General features: G+C 42.1%; 1 protein-coding gene across 2 annotated transcripts in view; it reads left to right on the forward strand.

Annotated features, from left to right (window-relative positions):
- USF3 (upstream transcription factor family member 3) overlaps nucleotides 1-12,996 on the forward strand; it is a 50,721-nt gene extending 37,725 nt beyond the window's left edge. For both annotated transcript variants that reach the window (XM_045785161.2, XM_045785162.2), the window contains exon 7: nucleotides 1,008-12,996. In XM_045785161.2, coding sequence (XP_045641117.2) covers nucleotides 1,008-7,456 — 6,449 coding nt within the window. In that variant the 3' untranslated portion in view covers nucleotides 7,457-12,996. The remainder of the gene's footprint in view (nucleotides 1-1,007) is intronic.
- Nucleotides 12,997-17,246: the final 4,250 nt, after the last annotated feature.

Here is a 17,246-nt window from a genome sequence, read left to right on the forward strand (position 1 = left end):
GGAGTGGGAGAGGAAAAAGCAGGCTCCCAGCGGAGGAGCCTGATGTGGGGCTCGATCCCATAACGCCGGGATCACGCCCTGAGCCGAAGGCAGACGCTTAACCGCTGTGCCACCCAGGCGCCCCGTCCATGAGTTTCTGGTGTCCATGGCACATTGGCATCTTTCTTCTGTGTCTCTTAGTTTAAATGTCTGAGAAGAATAATCTGCTAGTCCCAGCTCATCCTCGTCATAACAGAACTTTTTGTGTCAGGCCCCCTCATAGGGCATTGGCTTTGAAGATTGGCTGCCCTCAGTGGAGGGAGAGGGGAGAATATCTACCACTTTGGCAAGACAGGGGGGATGTGTGGGGTCACAGAGCATAAATACCAGCAGCCAAGGCTGCCCCAGTCGTAGGGTCCGTGGGTGAAGTTCTCCCCCTTCAGAAAGGGTAGGGTGTGACAGTAGTACATACACCCTACCGAGGAAAATTCAAGCTCCATTACTGATGCTTTCTTCGGTGCTCTACTACTCACTTTTCACACGTTCCACTTGGACTCTGTTGTTTCAAAGAGTAAAACAGAAGTGAGTTTAAAGCCATTTATAAAAGAGGCTATCCATTACTACCACAAGTCATGTTTGCTGTTACAGCATTTAAATGCTGTTATATTGATATTCAGTGCTATTTTCCTAGCACGTTACCATGATGTCTTCCCTTCTTTTACCTTTGTAGTTGTCCTATTGGGAATTTTTGAATTGGGAATTTTGAGATTTCTACATTGTGAGTAATTTCTGACCTTTGGGTTGTTGACCCTTAATGATACATTCTTTAAAAAGGATACAATAGAGGCTTGATATATCACCGTAAAAAGGAGAAAGAATTTGCTTTAGAAAAGAACTGAAGATTTTCAGTTGAGGTATTTAGAAATACTAGAATTAGAATTCAGTAATTAGCACGCAGCTTTTTCTTAAGTTACTATAAATGCTGACATTAATAGGTAATTGTTTCATTTTTATTTTTAATATTGTAGCTGAAGAAATTAAAAAGCTACGTAAACAACTGGAAGAAATTCAAAAAGAAAATGGCCGATATATTGAATTACTGAAAGCAAATGACATATGCCTATATGATGACCCCACCATCCACTGGAAAGGAAATCTGAAAAGCTCAAAGGTCTCTGTTGTTATTCCCAGTGATCAGGTTCAAAAAAATATCATTGTTTATTCCAATGGGAGTCAGCCTGGTGGAAATAGCCAGGGAACAGCTGTTCAGGGGATCACCTTTAATGTTGGTCATAATTTACAAAAGCAAACCGCCAATGTGGTGCCAGTACAGAGGACTTGCAATCTTGTGACTCCTGTGTCTATTTCTGGAGTTTACCCTTCTGAAAACAAGCCATGGCATCAGACCACAGTTTCTGCATTGGCTGCCAACCAGCCTGTTCCTCTTTGTCTTCCTGCTACCATTTCTGCTCAAAATATTCTCGAGCTTTCCACCTCCGAAAGCGAATCGAGTGTGCTTGGTGCCACCAGTGGCTCACTGATCGCTGTTCCCATTGGGCCTGAACCCCACCAACATCGTTCCTTGCACACATGTCTAAATGAACAAAATTCTCCTGAAAATAAGAACGGGCACGAGAGTCCCAAATTAGTGAAGAAAACAGGCCCTTGTGCCACAAGCATCCCCACCACCTCCTCAGCGACTGCCGCCAAAGCGCACCATGGAAGCAAGTCCTGCCTGAGCATACAGGATTTCAGAAATGATTTCCAGACCACCTTCGTCGTTTCAGTTACCACCACGGTCTGCTCCCAGCCTCCCAGATCTGCAGGTGATTCTTGTCCAGTGAGCATTAGCAAGGGTGCAGACTCGGCAGGGGTTACTGCGGTGGTGACCCCTTCTGCCCCCGGAGGAGGGAAGACCACCACTCCTGTAAGCACTCTCTCTGCAACCCCTTTGGACAATAGTTGGACTCTTTCTTGTTCTTTGCCTTCTTCAAGTGTTAGCGCTTCAGATTTAAAAAGCATGAATAGCCTTACCCGAATTTCCTCTGCTGGAAACACACAGACAACGTGGACTACTTTGCACCTGGCAGGAAACACTGTTCAGCCCTTAAGCCAGACACCTTCTTCTGCTGTGACTCCGGTAGTAAATGAGTCTGGTACCAGCCCTCCCACAACCAACCACAGTAGACACGTCGCTACAGGCGTCAACTTGAATAATTCCTTTCCAGCAGACGGGCAGGCAGTTGAGCAAGTAGTTGTAACCTTGCCTTCTTGCCCATCTTTACCTATGCAGCCACTGATTGCCCAACCACAAGTTAAATCTCAGCCTCCAAAAAACATCCTTCCTTTGAATTCAGCAATGCAGGTTATTCAGATGGCTCAGCCAGTTGGGTCGGCTGTTAATGCAGCTCCAGCGAATCAAAACGTCATCATTCTTCAGCCCCCCAGCACTACCCCTTGCCCAGCGGTGATGAGAGCAGAGGTTCCCAACCAAACAGTAGGTCAGCAGATAGTGATCATACAGGCAGCTAATCAGAACCCCTTGCCGCTCCTCTCGGCTCCACCTCCTGGTTCTGTTCGACTCCCTGTCAATGGAGCCAATGCTCTAATAGGGTCTAATAATTCAGTGCAAAATGTTTCGACCCCACAGACTTTTGGAGGAAAGCATCTTGTCCATATATTACCAAGACCTTCATCGTTATCAACATCTAGTTCAACACAAACTTTTTCTGTTACCATGTCAAACCAACAACAGCCTCAAACCATTTCTTTAAATGGACAGCTCTTTGCTTTGCAGCCTGTGATGTCCTCATCAGGAACTACAAATCAAACCCCTATGCAAATTATCCAACCCACCACCAGCGAAGATCCAAATACCAATGTTGCCCTGAATACATTTGGAGCTTTGGCCAGCCTCAATCAAAGCATATCACAGATGGCTGGGCAGAGCTGTGTACAGTTGTCTATTAGCCAGCCTGCCAATCCTCCAACTGCTGCAAATAGTCAGACCGCCCCAGTTAACTGTGGTTCATTAACAACAACTGTAGCATCTGCCATGACAACTGATAATTCAGCCACACTACCCAGTACTTACAATCTAGTAACTACTCCCTCAATGAACACTGTAGCTTGTTTACCTAACGTGAAGTCGAAAAGATTGAATAAGAAGCCAGGTGCCAAGAAACACTTAGCAGCTAACAAGTCAGCGTGCCCCCTGAATCCAGTCAGAGACGCGGGCAAGTTAGACTGCCCCAGCACTGAAGCCACATCATGTAATAACGATGGACTGTTGGACAGCCTCCCTGTTGTGTTACCATCTGTCACCGTGTCCCAGGCAAATAGCGTAAGTGTTTCTGGTTCACATTCTTTGGATGTTCTGAATTCTGAATCAGTGATACCTGAATCTGTACCCAAATCTAAGTCCGCAGAAGAGACTAGCTCACCCTCCCAAGAACCTGCAACAAGTGAACATTTTGTCATGGCCCCAGCAAAATCCAAAGATTCTACCCCCATTTTGCAACGAGAGACATCTCAGGATAAGCCACCAACTAGTTTGACATTGTCAGATGCTGCCAAATCCTGCACTTCAGCCAACGTGTTGATTCCATCTCCAACTGATCCCCACATTTTGGTTTCTCAGGTTTCTGGTCTGTCATCTGCCACTAGCACTGCAAGTACCGACTGTGTTTCCGAGGTAGAGATCATTGCTGAACCTTGCCGGGTGGAGCAAGATGCATCTGACACGATGCAAACGACTGGTCTCTTAAAGGGGCAGGGTTTGACTGCACTGCTGTCTGGTCTGGCTAAAGAGAAAGACCCTCAGAAACTGTCTCTTTCAGTCCAGGTGGACCATCCTGACTTTTCTTCAGAAAATTCTAAAATTGTTGATTCAGGTGTTGATTTACATCCCAAACAGGAGCTCTTACTGATGAACAGTGATGATAGAGACCCGGGGCCGCCTCACTCCTGCGTCCCTGATCAGGAGGTTATCAGTGGTTCCTTGCTTGTCAGCAGGCAGGCTGACTCTCCCATGTCAACCAGCTCTGGCAGCAGTCGGAGTTTCTCAGTGGCATCCATGCTTCCTGAAACGACTAGAGAGGATGTCACCAGCAGTACGACGACGAATACGTGTGACAGCTGTACCTTTGTGGAGCAAACTGACATCGTTGCTCTTGCGGCAAGAGCTATTTTTGACCAGGACAACCTCGAGAAGGGAAGAGCTGGCAGCCAGGCTGATATGAGGGAAGTTACTTCAAAGCCTTCCGAAGCGTCACCTTTAGAGGGGGACCAGCCTTTCAAAACACAGATCTCTAAAGAGGGTGGCGCAGGACAGGCAGAAGCAACACCAAATGAATTTAATTCTCAGGATTCAATTGAAGCCACGGTGGATCGGCCCCTTGGGAAACCGAGTTGCTCTATAGGAATTAAAACATCAAATGCCTCTTTACAGGTTTCGACTTCTCAGCCGCCGAGCATCACCAGTTTGAGCGTAAATAATCTTATCCACCAGAGCAGCATCAGCCATCCTCTGGTCAGCTGTGCTGGTTTGTCCCAAACTTCAGAGCAAACAACTGTTCCTGTGACAGTTAATCTGACGGTTGCATCTAGCTCCTATGCCACTCAGCCTCCTGGACCGGCTCTGATGACCGAATATCCCCAGGAACAGCTGAATACCATTCCTGGCACCATACCAAATCCACAGATTCAAGAGCCACTCTTAAAGCCAAGTCAGGAAAGCCGCAAAGACTCTGCTAAGCGTGCTGTCCAAGATGACCTTTTATTGTCTTCAGCTAAACGTCAAAAACACTGTCAGCCAGCCCCGCTGAGGCTTGAGGCTATGTCCCTGATGAGCCGAACTCCAGACAGCATTTCTGATCAGGCTCAGATGATGGTCAGTCAGCTCCCTCCCAACTCTGCGAACTCTGTTGTGCCTCTTAGCAACCCAGCACATGGAGATGGCCTTACCCGATTATTTCCACCTAGTAACAATTTTGTGGCCCCAGCACTGAGGCAAACGGAAGTCCAGTGCAGTTCTCAGAATTCAGTCGCTGAGCAGCAGCAAACCCAGGCCAGTCAACATCTCCAGGCCCTGCAGCAGCATGTTCCAGCCCAGGGGGTATCCCACCTGCACAGTAACCACCTCTACTTAAAGCAGCAGCAGCAGCAGCAGCAAGCGGGGCAGTTACGAGAGAGGCACCATTTATATCAGCTGCAGCATCACGTACCTCACGCAGAGAGCTCTGTCCACTCTCAGCCCCATAATGTCCACCAACAGAGGACTCTACAACAGGAAGTTCAGATGCAGAAAAAGAGGAATCTTGTTCAGGGCACTCAGGCCTCTCAGCTTTCCTTACAACCAAAGCACCATGGAACTGACCAGTCCCGACCCAAGAGCGGTCAGCCGCATCCCCACCATCAGCAGATGCAGCAGCAGATGCAGCAACATTTTGGAAGTTCCCAACCGGAGAAGAGTTGTGAAAACCCTTCAACTAGCCGGAACCACCATAACCATCCCCAGAACCATCTCAATCAAGATATTATGCACCAGCAGCCGGATGTTGGAAGCAGGCAGCAGGGTTCAGGGGTTTCTTCAGAACACGTATCTGGGCATAATCCAATGCAGAGGCTTTTGACATCAAGAGGCATAGAGCAGCAAATGGTGTCCCAACCAAGTATTGTGACTAGACCTTCAGACATGACCTGCACTCCACACAGGCCGGAGAGAAATAGAGTTTCCAGTTATTCTGCTGAGGCACTTATTGGAAAGACATCTTCTAATTCAGAGCAGAGAATGGGTATATCAATTCAGGGCTCCAGAGTTTCAGATCAGCTTGAAATGAGAAGCTATCTTGATGTTCCCAGGAATAAGAGTTTGGCCATTCACAATATGCAGGGTCGTGTGGACCATGCTGTCGCCTCGGATATCCGCCTTTCTGACTGTCAGACATTTAAACCAAGTGGAGCCAGTCAACAGCCCCCGAGTAATTTTGAAGTACAATCTTCAAGAAATAATGAAATAGGTAACCCTGTATCATCACTGAGGAGTATGCAGTCCCAGGCTTTTCGAATTAGTCAAAACCCTGGTCCACCACCAATCGACCGCCAAAAGAGATTACCTTATCCTCCAGTTCAGAGTATCCCAACGGGAAATGCCATCCCACCAAGGGACAGTGAAAATACATGCCACCAGAGTTTCATGCAGAGCTTACTTGCCCCTCACCTTGGTGATCAGGTCCTTGGAAGCCAGAGATCACTCTCAGAACATCAGAGGAACACACAGTGTGGTCCATCCTCTGCAATTGAATATAATTGCCCCCCAACTCATGAAAGTGTCCATATTAGAAGAGAGAGTGAGAGTCAGAACAGGGAGAGCTGTGACATGTCCCTAGGTGCAATTAACAGCAGGAACAGCACCTTGAATATTCCTTTCTCAAGTTCTTCTTCCTCGGGAGATATTCAAGGTCGAAACACAAGTCCCAATGTGTCTGTACAGAAGTCCAATCCCATGAGGATAACTGACAGTCATGGGACCAAGGGCCACATGAACCCTCCAGTCACAACCAACATGCATGGGGTAGCAAGGCCAGCTCTGCCCCATCCATCCGTGTCTCACGGAAATGCTGAGCAAGGGCCTCCTGTACGTCCAACTAATTCTTCAGTTCCCCAGCGATCAAGGCATCCCTTGCAAGACAGCAGTGGTTCCAAAATTCGTCAGCCTGAAAGGAATCGTTCTGGCAACCAAAGACACAGTAATGTCTTTGATCCAAGTCTTCCCCATCTTCCTCTGTCTACTAGTGGCAGTATGATTCTTGGCCGCCAGCAGCCCACTACAGAGAAGAGAGGAAGTATTGTTCGTTTCATGCCCGATAGCCCACAAGTACCTAATGATAATTCAGCACCTGACCAGCATACACTATCACAAAATTTCAGTTTTCCTTTTATTCCTGAGGGCGGCATGAATCCACCAATAAATGCAAATACTTCTTTCATCCCACAGGTTACTCAGCCTAGTGCCACTCGAACGCCAGCTCTCATCCCCGTAGACCCCCAAAATACTCTACCCTCCTTCTATCCCCCATACTCTCCTGCTCATCCTACACTGTCCAATGATATTTCCATCCCCTACTTTTCCAATCAGATGTTCTCAAATCCTAGCACTGAGAAAGTAAACAGTGGAAGCCTAAATAACCGATTTGGATCAATACTGTCTCCTCCCAGACCTGTCGGTTTTGCTCAACCAAGTTTTCCTCTGCTCCCTGAAATGCCGCCAATGCACATGACCAACTCTCACTTGTCCAACTTTAACATGACATCTTTGTTTCCAGAAATAGCTACAGCTCTTCCCGATGGCTCGGCGATGTCACCTTTGCTTACGATAGCAAACTCCTCTGCCTCCGACTCTTCCAAGCAGTCCTCAAACAGACCTGCCCACAACATAAGCCATATTTTAGGTCATGACTGCAGTTCAGCTGTCTAAATACTGATAGACTAAGTGTACATGTGTCAGCTGAGACTACAAATGTGTGTGTGCATGCACACGTAATGCACATGGAGAGGGAGACCGTGTGTGTGTGTGTATGTGTGTGTCTCTGTGTTTGTATAATCAGTTTCCAGTTACCTTCTGAATGTAGGGAAGTCACGTCAGAGATGATGCGAATCATGGGTTGTCAAAAACAAATTATCTTTCATTTTTAACCACACGGTATGCTTTTTAAATTTTACGAGTGGAGTTACATTTTCAAGTTTGATTTCTAATCTTTTATTCCCTAAATGCTAATCAGTTGGAAGTTGGGGGAGATCCTTTTGGCATGTAGTAGTAGTAGTAGGAAAGAACCTAGATTTTAAACTTGATTGTTGATCATTTGTAAAATAGATACTTGAGATAGTTGAATTGCTCTCCAAAAATCCAGACACTTTGATACAATGCAATGGCTCATCACCAAATGCTTGGCTGATGTCAGCATCTAGAACCGTTTCTTACCCGTGGCAGGTGTTGAGTTAATATGGAATGAATGTCCATGGTTAGAGTCAAGCCGTTAGCAAGTAAATGAGTTGTTTAATCAGCCTTCATTCCCTAGGTTTGGTTTAGGTAGAGGCTTCTTTCTTAATTATAACGATTCATCAGTTATCTGAATTTAATGTCTTGTTTCTCACATTAGACAGCCATTTTATCTTTAATGTGCCAAGATCCTAGAACGCACAGGTCTTCCTTACTTAGCCTTAAAAATAGCAGTCTAAAAAGCAGAGTACGTAGACGTTCTCCATTGTGCGCTCGCGTTTTGCATCAGGTCATAAGGATAAAAGCAGTTGTATTGCAGAGTTTGGCTTTTGTTCAGTTAAAGATTATTGTTTCATCAACTGAATTTTGTTTTAGTATTCTCTCTTCATTCTGTTCACTTGATCTTGGAATAATTTCTTTTATATTTGTTTAATCATGAGGGACTGCTCAGTAAGTAGTGTGTTTGGAATCTACACAATTATTTGAGCCTTACTTTTTAAATATTTCTGAGCAGAGTCTTAGGCTCTGTCAGTATTTTTACTTACTGATAATTTATATTTAAAATACGGCATTGTATGTTACATTATTACCCTTCATAGTAGAATTATAATGAGAAGATGAATTTGTTCATTATTTTTCCTGATGATAGATGTGAAATGGTGCTTCAGAAAATTGTCTTTGTATATGTCCGTGTGTGTGTGTGTGTGTGTGTGCGCGCGTGTGTGTGTGTACACAGACATAGATTTTAAAGTATAAACTGGTCCTTTAAAAATTAGCCTGCCATCTGGAAATGGAAATTGTGACCTGAGACCCGCTGAGGTACTGGAAAGCTTGATGTCAGGGTTTTTAAAAGCCCCACAGAAGTTAATTATGTACACACACACACACACACACACACACACTAATATATTGAATTTTGAAAACTCAAAACCTATGAAAACAACCATATATACTCATATTCTCAAACCTATTATTTTTTGTTGTTGTTATATTCTGCCAAATAGGGGATGGAGTGGGAGAGATACATATAAACGGTTCCGTCTGCTCTGTTAATAAAGTGAACCCAAGGACCAGCATTTCATTTTATTTTTTTCCTCCTTAAAAACACCTCCTCAGGCTGGGTCAGAGCAGTGACCTCTGGCGAATACCTCTTGTGAAGACTCAGTAAAAGGGTCGTGTGTGCCTCTGAACTGTATTTACCAAACCTTCCTCCCTCTTCCTGCTGCCCACTGAAGCAGCCTCCTGGGGCAAAAAAGAAAAAGTAGAATTGTAAACAAGGAAATCTTCTGTATTTTCTCCTTCAAAATGGTCATGGCGAGGAATAGGAGTTACTTAAATAAGACAACAGATAAACACAATAGTTAAAACTTTGAATTGGGAAAAAAGTGAGATTCATGGCTTGTTTTTTAATTAGCTTAACTGAGTTTTAAGTTATAACATTCAGGTTTTTCTCAGTACGTGAAAGGTCCAGCCTGCCGATTTCAAGAAGGATAGTGTTCGGTGTGTTTAGCTCTCCCTCCTCCTCCCTCCCTCTCCCTGTCGCTCTCCGTCCCTCACATACACGTGCAAACACGCGCACGCACTGCGCGGCGGCCCCTGAGTTCTGAAGAACCGGGCACTGTTCGATATGATTAGAACGACGGTAACAGGCTAAGCAGAAGATCAATTTGAACATTGCAACAGAAAGACCTCAGAGCCTGGTACTTTCGGCTGTTTCTCTGTTGCACTGATTTTCTGCTCAGCCCTGTTCAGAGATAGCCTTTACATTTTTCAGAGCTTTCATTCCAAGCACATAATGCTTTGATCCCAATGAGCCTCTACCCTTAAAGAAAGCTTATTGACCATCTGAAGAAAGTTGTGACCATCTGCAAATAATTTGGCTTCTGCTTATATGTAGCTCTAATTATCTTAAAGATATGTGCATATATATGTAAGAGATCATTGTATATAGGGACTCAATTCTGAAAGTGTTCAGAGCATAGTAATCCAACTTGATTTAAAAGCATGAGTATATGAGATTTACCAGCAGTATATTAAGTATTTGATAATCAGAGCTACATGATTTTGGGGAGGAAATTTATTTAATATCTAGCAATCTTTGGATATAGTTTTTGGCAAGGTGTGGCAGGAAACAGTCAATTTTGGTTATAGTAAGTTTAATGTTATTCTTGGCTTGCTAATATAAGACTATAGAATGTAAAACCATTTCCACAAATAATTTTGTAAGTTCTGGAAATATACATATGCAAATGTATGAATCATAAAGGAGAGTAATTAAATTATTTCTATCTCTTTTAGTGTTGATCACATAGAATCAATTCGAGAAAGTGGTTCCTCTAAATATTTAACACGGTAACTAATGAGGTGAACAATTTCAGATTTCTCATCATGTATACATTTTTAATGTATCAGTCATGGATAAAAGAAATCAAGTTTTATGTCATTTGTTTTTTTGGTACATACCGGTTGTTTGGAGATACGCCATTTCAGGAAATTTATTTTTGTTTATATTGTAAGACCTTTTGGAGGGACTGGGAATGGCGCCTTTTTTGTAAGTAAGGAGTGATAGTCCACAGTGATCATGCTTTATAAAATTTAACCTATTAGAACTGTGGAAAGAGAAGATTGGGGAGGGAATATTCTTTTGCACCAATTTCCAGTTACATATCAGGGTGAACTGCAATAAAAATCAATTTTTAAAAATCAGCCTTCCTAAAATACAAAATTATTTAAACACTTTAAAGAAAATTCATTTGCCTTGCTCTTGCCTTCTAACATTGTCCATGTCATGGACAGGCTAAAATTTATACTCCAAAAAAAAAAAAATGTGGAAACATATTTTAATGGGAGTGAAGTTTTAAAAATTTGGGAAAGGGTAAAGACTTACTACTCAGCATCTTCTTAGCTTTGTCCGTCGTCTGATCGATAGGTACCTAGGCTCCTCTTTTCTTCCATCCGCGCTATGTGAAACAGGTGGCAGGGAGCCTTCTCGTTTCCTTAGGATGGTTACTTCTCTGCCTCGAAAAGTTTATTGGGCCCGCCCATCTCTTGGATCATTGTGTGACAGTGAGTCCTACTTCTCTATCAGTGATTCCCAAGTCCTCACTCCGGGAACCACTGTATCTCCTGTTCTATCAAGGGGCAAAAAGAATTTCCTGAAACAAAATTAGTTCAGAATTAATTTAAAACATTGAATGTGCCATACAGTTCTGCTCCTTGTTTTGATGAATTTGCTTTCTTCCCCTGGAGGAGTTGTATTAGTGCGAAGGTGGTACCAAGGTCTGATGGCTTTGGGTTGATACCTTTAGGGTTCTGGAAGGCGTAATTCTGTTGTCTGTATAAATTCTGCCTTTGCCTGGAGATAGTTGCCTGTGGCTGCAGACATCCAGAGGGCAATGATAATAGCCAAATAAACTAGCGTGAAGTTCATCTGTGAGTGATGATTTTATGATACCTATGTGCGAAGAGAAGGCCAGAAATTCATTTCTTCTTGAAGTACCTTTTTGGCTAAATGCTCCCAACAGAAAGGGGTCCTTTCTTTTGACTTAACCACATTCTCTCTGCATTCTGCCCTTCCTGTGTGAGCCTGACAGTGTTTTTACCAGAGTCCGTGGGGGACACCAAGTTCAGATTGAGGCAGTCCAGCGTGAGGACCTTCTTGGACACAGAGCTGCTAGTTCTGCACATGCCTCTCTCCTGGTACTGCACTTTACTTGACACTGTGCCTCTGGTCCGAAGACCAGCCATTGGAACATACTACTCACCCCCTCCTCTGGTATATAGCAAAGGACCAGCCAGACTGGTACGTGCCGTGCAATCAAACACCTAGAAGACAAGAACAGCTGATGTTTCTCACTGTTGCCTTATCATTCTCTGAGCCATCTTCGATGCCGGTCTTGTAAAAAATGTACTATTTAGAAGCAAAACTCCTTTTAATCTCTGAGCTTGTAGGTGGTGGTCATTCAACATCGTTTCCATATTTGCACAAACCCTATCAGCTGTGGGGCTCTGACGCAGGCATGTGTTCCGATGCTTCATAAACTCGAGCCAACTTGGCTTGAAAGTATCGGATATACTTTTCAAATTGGTGTTATTTTGGATGATAATCTGCATTATCTGTCACTAGAGATCTCGGGAGACATAGAAGAGAACTCTTGTAATTTAACACTTCTAAAAATGATCATAAGTTGTGGGTTTTTTGCTTTTTTTTTTTTTTTTTGGCTCAGTTGTCTGTACACCACTACACCACACTGTGTTATAGGAACTTAGAGTTTTCTCCATCTCACTTCTTCACTTCTCTGGATCTCTTTATCCTCATCCCTTAAGTCTTAAAAACCATTTTCATCTGTGGGGTCATCGAGGCACTGGACTTGACTACATTGGTAACCTTTAAGGGAGTTGAACTGTTGATCTTCCGAGAAGAAAGGGACCAGACAGTGTTGCTTAAAATGCTGCAGTTGTGTTACTGTGAAGAAAAGATTTGCTTCCACGTTCAGCAGGCCATATATATGTATATATATATATTCATTTTGGTAAACATAGGTGGAAAAATCTGAGAACATAATTACCTTCACAAATTATTTATAGATACACTGGGTGAGAGGCTTACTGTAGGGCAGTCACCAGAAAAAAACCTAACCGTAGTCTTTCAGTAGTGTAATATTTGTATCTATTCCCATGCCAGCGATGTCTGCTGTGTACTGGCTCCTATTACTGTAAATTACCTGGTTTATAATTCTAATGGGGACTCATTTGTTTTGTAATGGAATCCAGAGCAGATATGTATAATACGATCAGGATTGTCCTACAGTTGTAAATAAGAATAGGTCCTGTTTATTTTGACATCTTTTTACAAATGCATTGTATTAGGGTGTGAATATTCTGAACCATGCTCTTGTTTAAAGTTTTGAAATTTTTATTGGTAAATGTAACATTTTAATGGTTGTAATAATTATTTGTATAGATATGAATATAGTATTTTATTTAAGAAAATAAACTTTGCATTTTTGCATTGTGAATTCTGTCTTTTCTGATCATTTCATGTGCCTCCTTAGACCTGGTATTAAAACGACTTGTCTTGCATACCAAAGTTTTCTATGCAAGTAATCTTTCAATTTAATAAAATGTCTGAAAATGATACCATGACACATTTCCCATGGGGAGTGTGTTCCTGATCAAAGAGTCAACCTCAAATAAATTATAATTATGACCAGTGCCATATCGTTATAGCAAACTATACACCTCTGTATCTATTGTAAAAAGTAGAATTTCAGATCTGGAAGAGTATTGAGAGATGATTCAGCTAAACTCCTCATGTATTTGTAGGGGAGGAAACTGAAGCACAGAACTTTGGAGCAAGAAATGGGTCTTTCGTTACAGTTACCCACTCAACTTGGTCACATGGTTTTTGAAGATTTATTTGTCTGAGGGAGATAGAGCACGTGGAACCGGCAGGAGGAAGGGAAGAGGGGAAGGAGCAGAAGGAGAGGGACAAGCACTCACAGGGCTCCATCTCATGACCCTGAAATCATGACCCTGAGATCAGGACCTGAGCCAAAATCAAGAGTTGGAAGCTTAACCGAGTGAGTCACCCAGGCACCCCCAACTTGGTTACATTTTACAAGCATGAAGTTTGAGGGGGTAAAAACAAGTTGCAGGGGAGCTTGAACAGTATAAAGTGATATAAGTTTAAATTCCTATAAATCAAACCATTTGTTGTTTAGGGAAACTTACAGATGTGATAAAAATTATAAATTAAGGAAATGATAAACCCGAAGTTCGGGATAATGGGTGCTTCTTAGGAAAGGTGGGAGAGGGATTGTATCAAGGAGGGGTACTTCAAAAGCACTGGTATGTTCCATTGAACTGAATAGTAGGTGTTTATCTCTCTCACACCTGAAGATTTTATGAATGAATAAACTACATTCTAAAATTAAAATAGGTAAAATGAGGATGTTAGAGGTCATTTATTCTCATATCTCAATAAATCTGTTCTTTTAAAGGTCTTTCCACAATACATACATACATACATACTATCTTTCCACAAAGAAAACTTCAAGCCCAAGTGAATTTAGTGAATAATACGTCTCAATATTAAAGGAAGAAATAACACCGATCTACCCAAACTCATAAAATAGAGAAAGAGGGATCACTTACAAACTTGTTTTAGGAAGTTAACATAACCTTCGTACAAAATCTGTCACAACATCATAGCAAAAGAAAAGTATAGGCCAATATTCTTAACGAGCATAGATGTGAAAATTCTAAAGGAGATGTCAGCAAATTGCATCTAGTGATATAAGTAAGGAATTGTGTGTCATGACTAAATGGGGTTTATTTCAGGAATACAAAATTAACAATTTAAAATCAGTTAATGCACTCATTGTCTCAGAATAAAGGGAAAAATATGGTAATTCCAACAGTTGATAAAATTCAGCATCCATTCATGGTAAAAACTCTAAACAAAATAGGAAGAGAAGAGAACATTCTAAGTGACAAAGTATATCTACAACCTGAATCGAAACACCAAAACACAAAACTACAGCTCATATTATACTTACAACTTCCCCCATGAAGTTAGGAACAAGACGAGGAGGACTACTATTTATCAGTCTATTCAACATTATATTGATGTTGCCAGCCAATGTGTTACCAAAGAATAAAGTTACTCACCCAAAACTATGCAACGTTGCGGGCAGAAATTAAAGGATACAAATATCAAATCATTTTGTTGTATACCTGAAACTCATGTAATAGGTACATTATATCTCAATTAAAAAATCAAAAGCTTACTATAAAGCTCCAACACTTAAAACAGTGTGATATTGGCACAAGGAAATACAGTAGACCAATGGGAGGGAACAGAAATCTCAGAAATAGATTACACATTACAGTCACTTGATTGATGACAAAGGTGCCAGTTGCATTTCAGTGAGTAAAAGGTGGTATTTTCAATAAATGGGACTGTAACAATTGGGTATCAGTATGGAAGGGGAAAAATCCTGGGCCTCCCTATTTCACACTATATGCAAAAATTAATTTGAGTTGGGTCACAGACCTAAATGTAAAAGGTAGAACACTACGGCTTCTAGAATAGTGGTTCTTCAAATGTAGTCCTCGGAATCCTGGGGCTCTCTGGGCCCCTTTTAGGGAATCTGTGAGGCCAAAGTTATGTTTATGATAGTACTACGGTGCAACATGCCAGAGCTGTATTGACGTCCGCACTGATGGTGCAGAAGCAATGGTGTGTGGACTGTTGCACAAGTCAAGGCAGTGGCACCACGACTGTGCTAATAGTCATTGCGCTCCTTTAAAATGCATATATTCTTATTTGAGTGAAGTTGACGCACGATGCTACAATAGTTTCAGGTGTACAACATAGGGATTCGACTTCCTTTTACACGACGCTGTGCTCGCCACAAGTGTAGCTACCATCCGTCACCATACAAAGCTATTAACTCTATTCCCTATGTTTTTTACCTTTTGTCTCCATGGTGTATTCATTCCATAGCTGGAGGCCTCTCTCACTGCCCTTCTCCCATTCTGCCCCTGCCCCTTCCCACCTCTTCTCTGCAACCATCAGTTTGTTCCCTGTAGTTATACAGCTGATTTTTTATTTTATTCATTTGTTTTGTTTTAGATTCCACGTATCAGTGAAATCATATGGTATTTGCCTTTCTCTGACTTATTTCACTTAACATAATGCCGTCTGTGTCCATCTATGTTGTCACAAATGTCACAGCCTCATCTTGCTTATGGCTGTCTAGAATTCCAGTGCGTGTGTGTGTGTGTGTGTGTGTGTGTGCATCCATCATGTCTTCCTTATCCATCCGTCTGCCCGTGGACACTTGGATTGCTTCTAGATGTTGGCTATTGTAAATAATGCTGCATTAAACACAAGGGTGCAAATATCTTTTTGAACTAGTGCTTCATTTCCTTTGGGTAAATACCCAGTCATGGAACTATTGGATCATATGGTATTTCTATTTTTAACTTTTTGAGGAACCTCCATACTGTTTTCCACACCGGTTGAACCAATTTACACTCCCACCAACAGTGCGCGAGGGGTCCTTTTTCTCCACATCCTCATCAACCCTTGTTATTTCTTGTCTTTTTGATTCTGACAGGTGTAAGGGGACATCTCATTGTGGTTTTGCTTTGTATTAACCTGATGATGAGTGATGTTGACCATCTTTTCATGTGTCTGTTGGCCATCTGTAGGTCCTCTTTGGAAAAATGTCTACTCAGGTCCTCTATTTTTTAATCAGATTGATTTTTTTGTGTTGAGTTGTATAAGTTCTTTATGTATTTTGGATATTAACCCCTTATTGGATATGTCATTTGCATATATTTTCTCCCATTCACTAGGTTGCCTTTTTGTTTTGTTTATGGTTTTCTTTGGTGTGAAAAAACTTTTAATTTTGGTGTGGTCCAAATAGTTTATTTTTGCTTTTGTTTTCCTTGCCTTAGGAGACATATCTAGAAAATGTTGCTGTGGCCGATGTCAGGGAAATGACTGTCTTTCTTTTCTTCTAGGATTTTTATGGTTTCAGGTCTCACAGTTAAATCTTTAATCCATTTTCAGTTCATTTTGTATGTGGTGTTGGGAAGTGGTTCAGTCTCATTCTTTTGCATGCAGCACTCCAGTTTTCTGGCACTGTTTATTGAAGAGACTGTCTCTTCCCCTTTGTATATTCTTGCCTCCTTTGTCATAGATTAATTGACCATATAAGTTTGGGTTTATTTCTGGGCTCCCTGTTCTGTTCCACTGATCTATGTGTCTATTTTTGTGCCAGTATGATGCTGTTTTGATCACTACAGCTTTGTAGTATATCTTGAAATCTGGGATTGTGATACTTCCAGCTGTGTTCTTCTTTTTCAAGATTGTTTTGGCTGTTCAGGGTCTTTTGCAGTTCCATACATATATTAATATTATTTTTTTCTGGTTCTGTGAAAAATACTGTTAGCATTTTGATAGGGATTATATTGAGTTGTACTTTAAAAAAAAAGATTTTATTTATTTGAGAGAGAGAGAGAGAGAGAGCATGAGCAGTGGGGAAGAACAGAGGAAGAGGGAGAAGCAGGCTCCCCGCTAAACAGGGAGCTGACCAGGGGCTTGATGCCAGGATCCCAGGATCATGACTAGAGCCGAAGGCAGATGCTTAACTGACTCAACAACCCAGGCACCCCTTTAGTCATTGTGCTTTCAGTCATCATAAACTCACAGTTAAAAAAAAAAAAAAAGCCAGCTTCACTTTAGAATGTCCTT

Source organism: Ursus americanus, chromosome 4 (genome assembly GCF_024610735.1).
Source record: "Ursus americanus isolate L20-20 chromosome 4, mUrsAme1.1.p, whole genome shotgun sequence".
Classification (NCBI taxonomy): Eukaryota; Metazoa; Chordata; class Mammalia; order Carnivora; family Ursidae; genus Ursus; species Ursus americanus.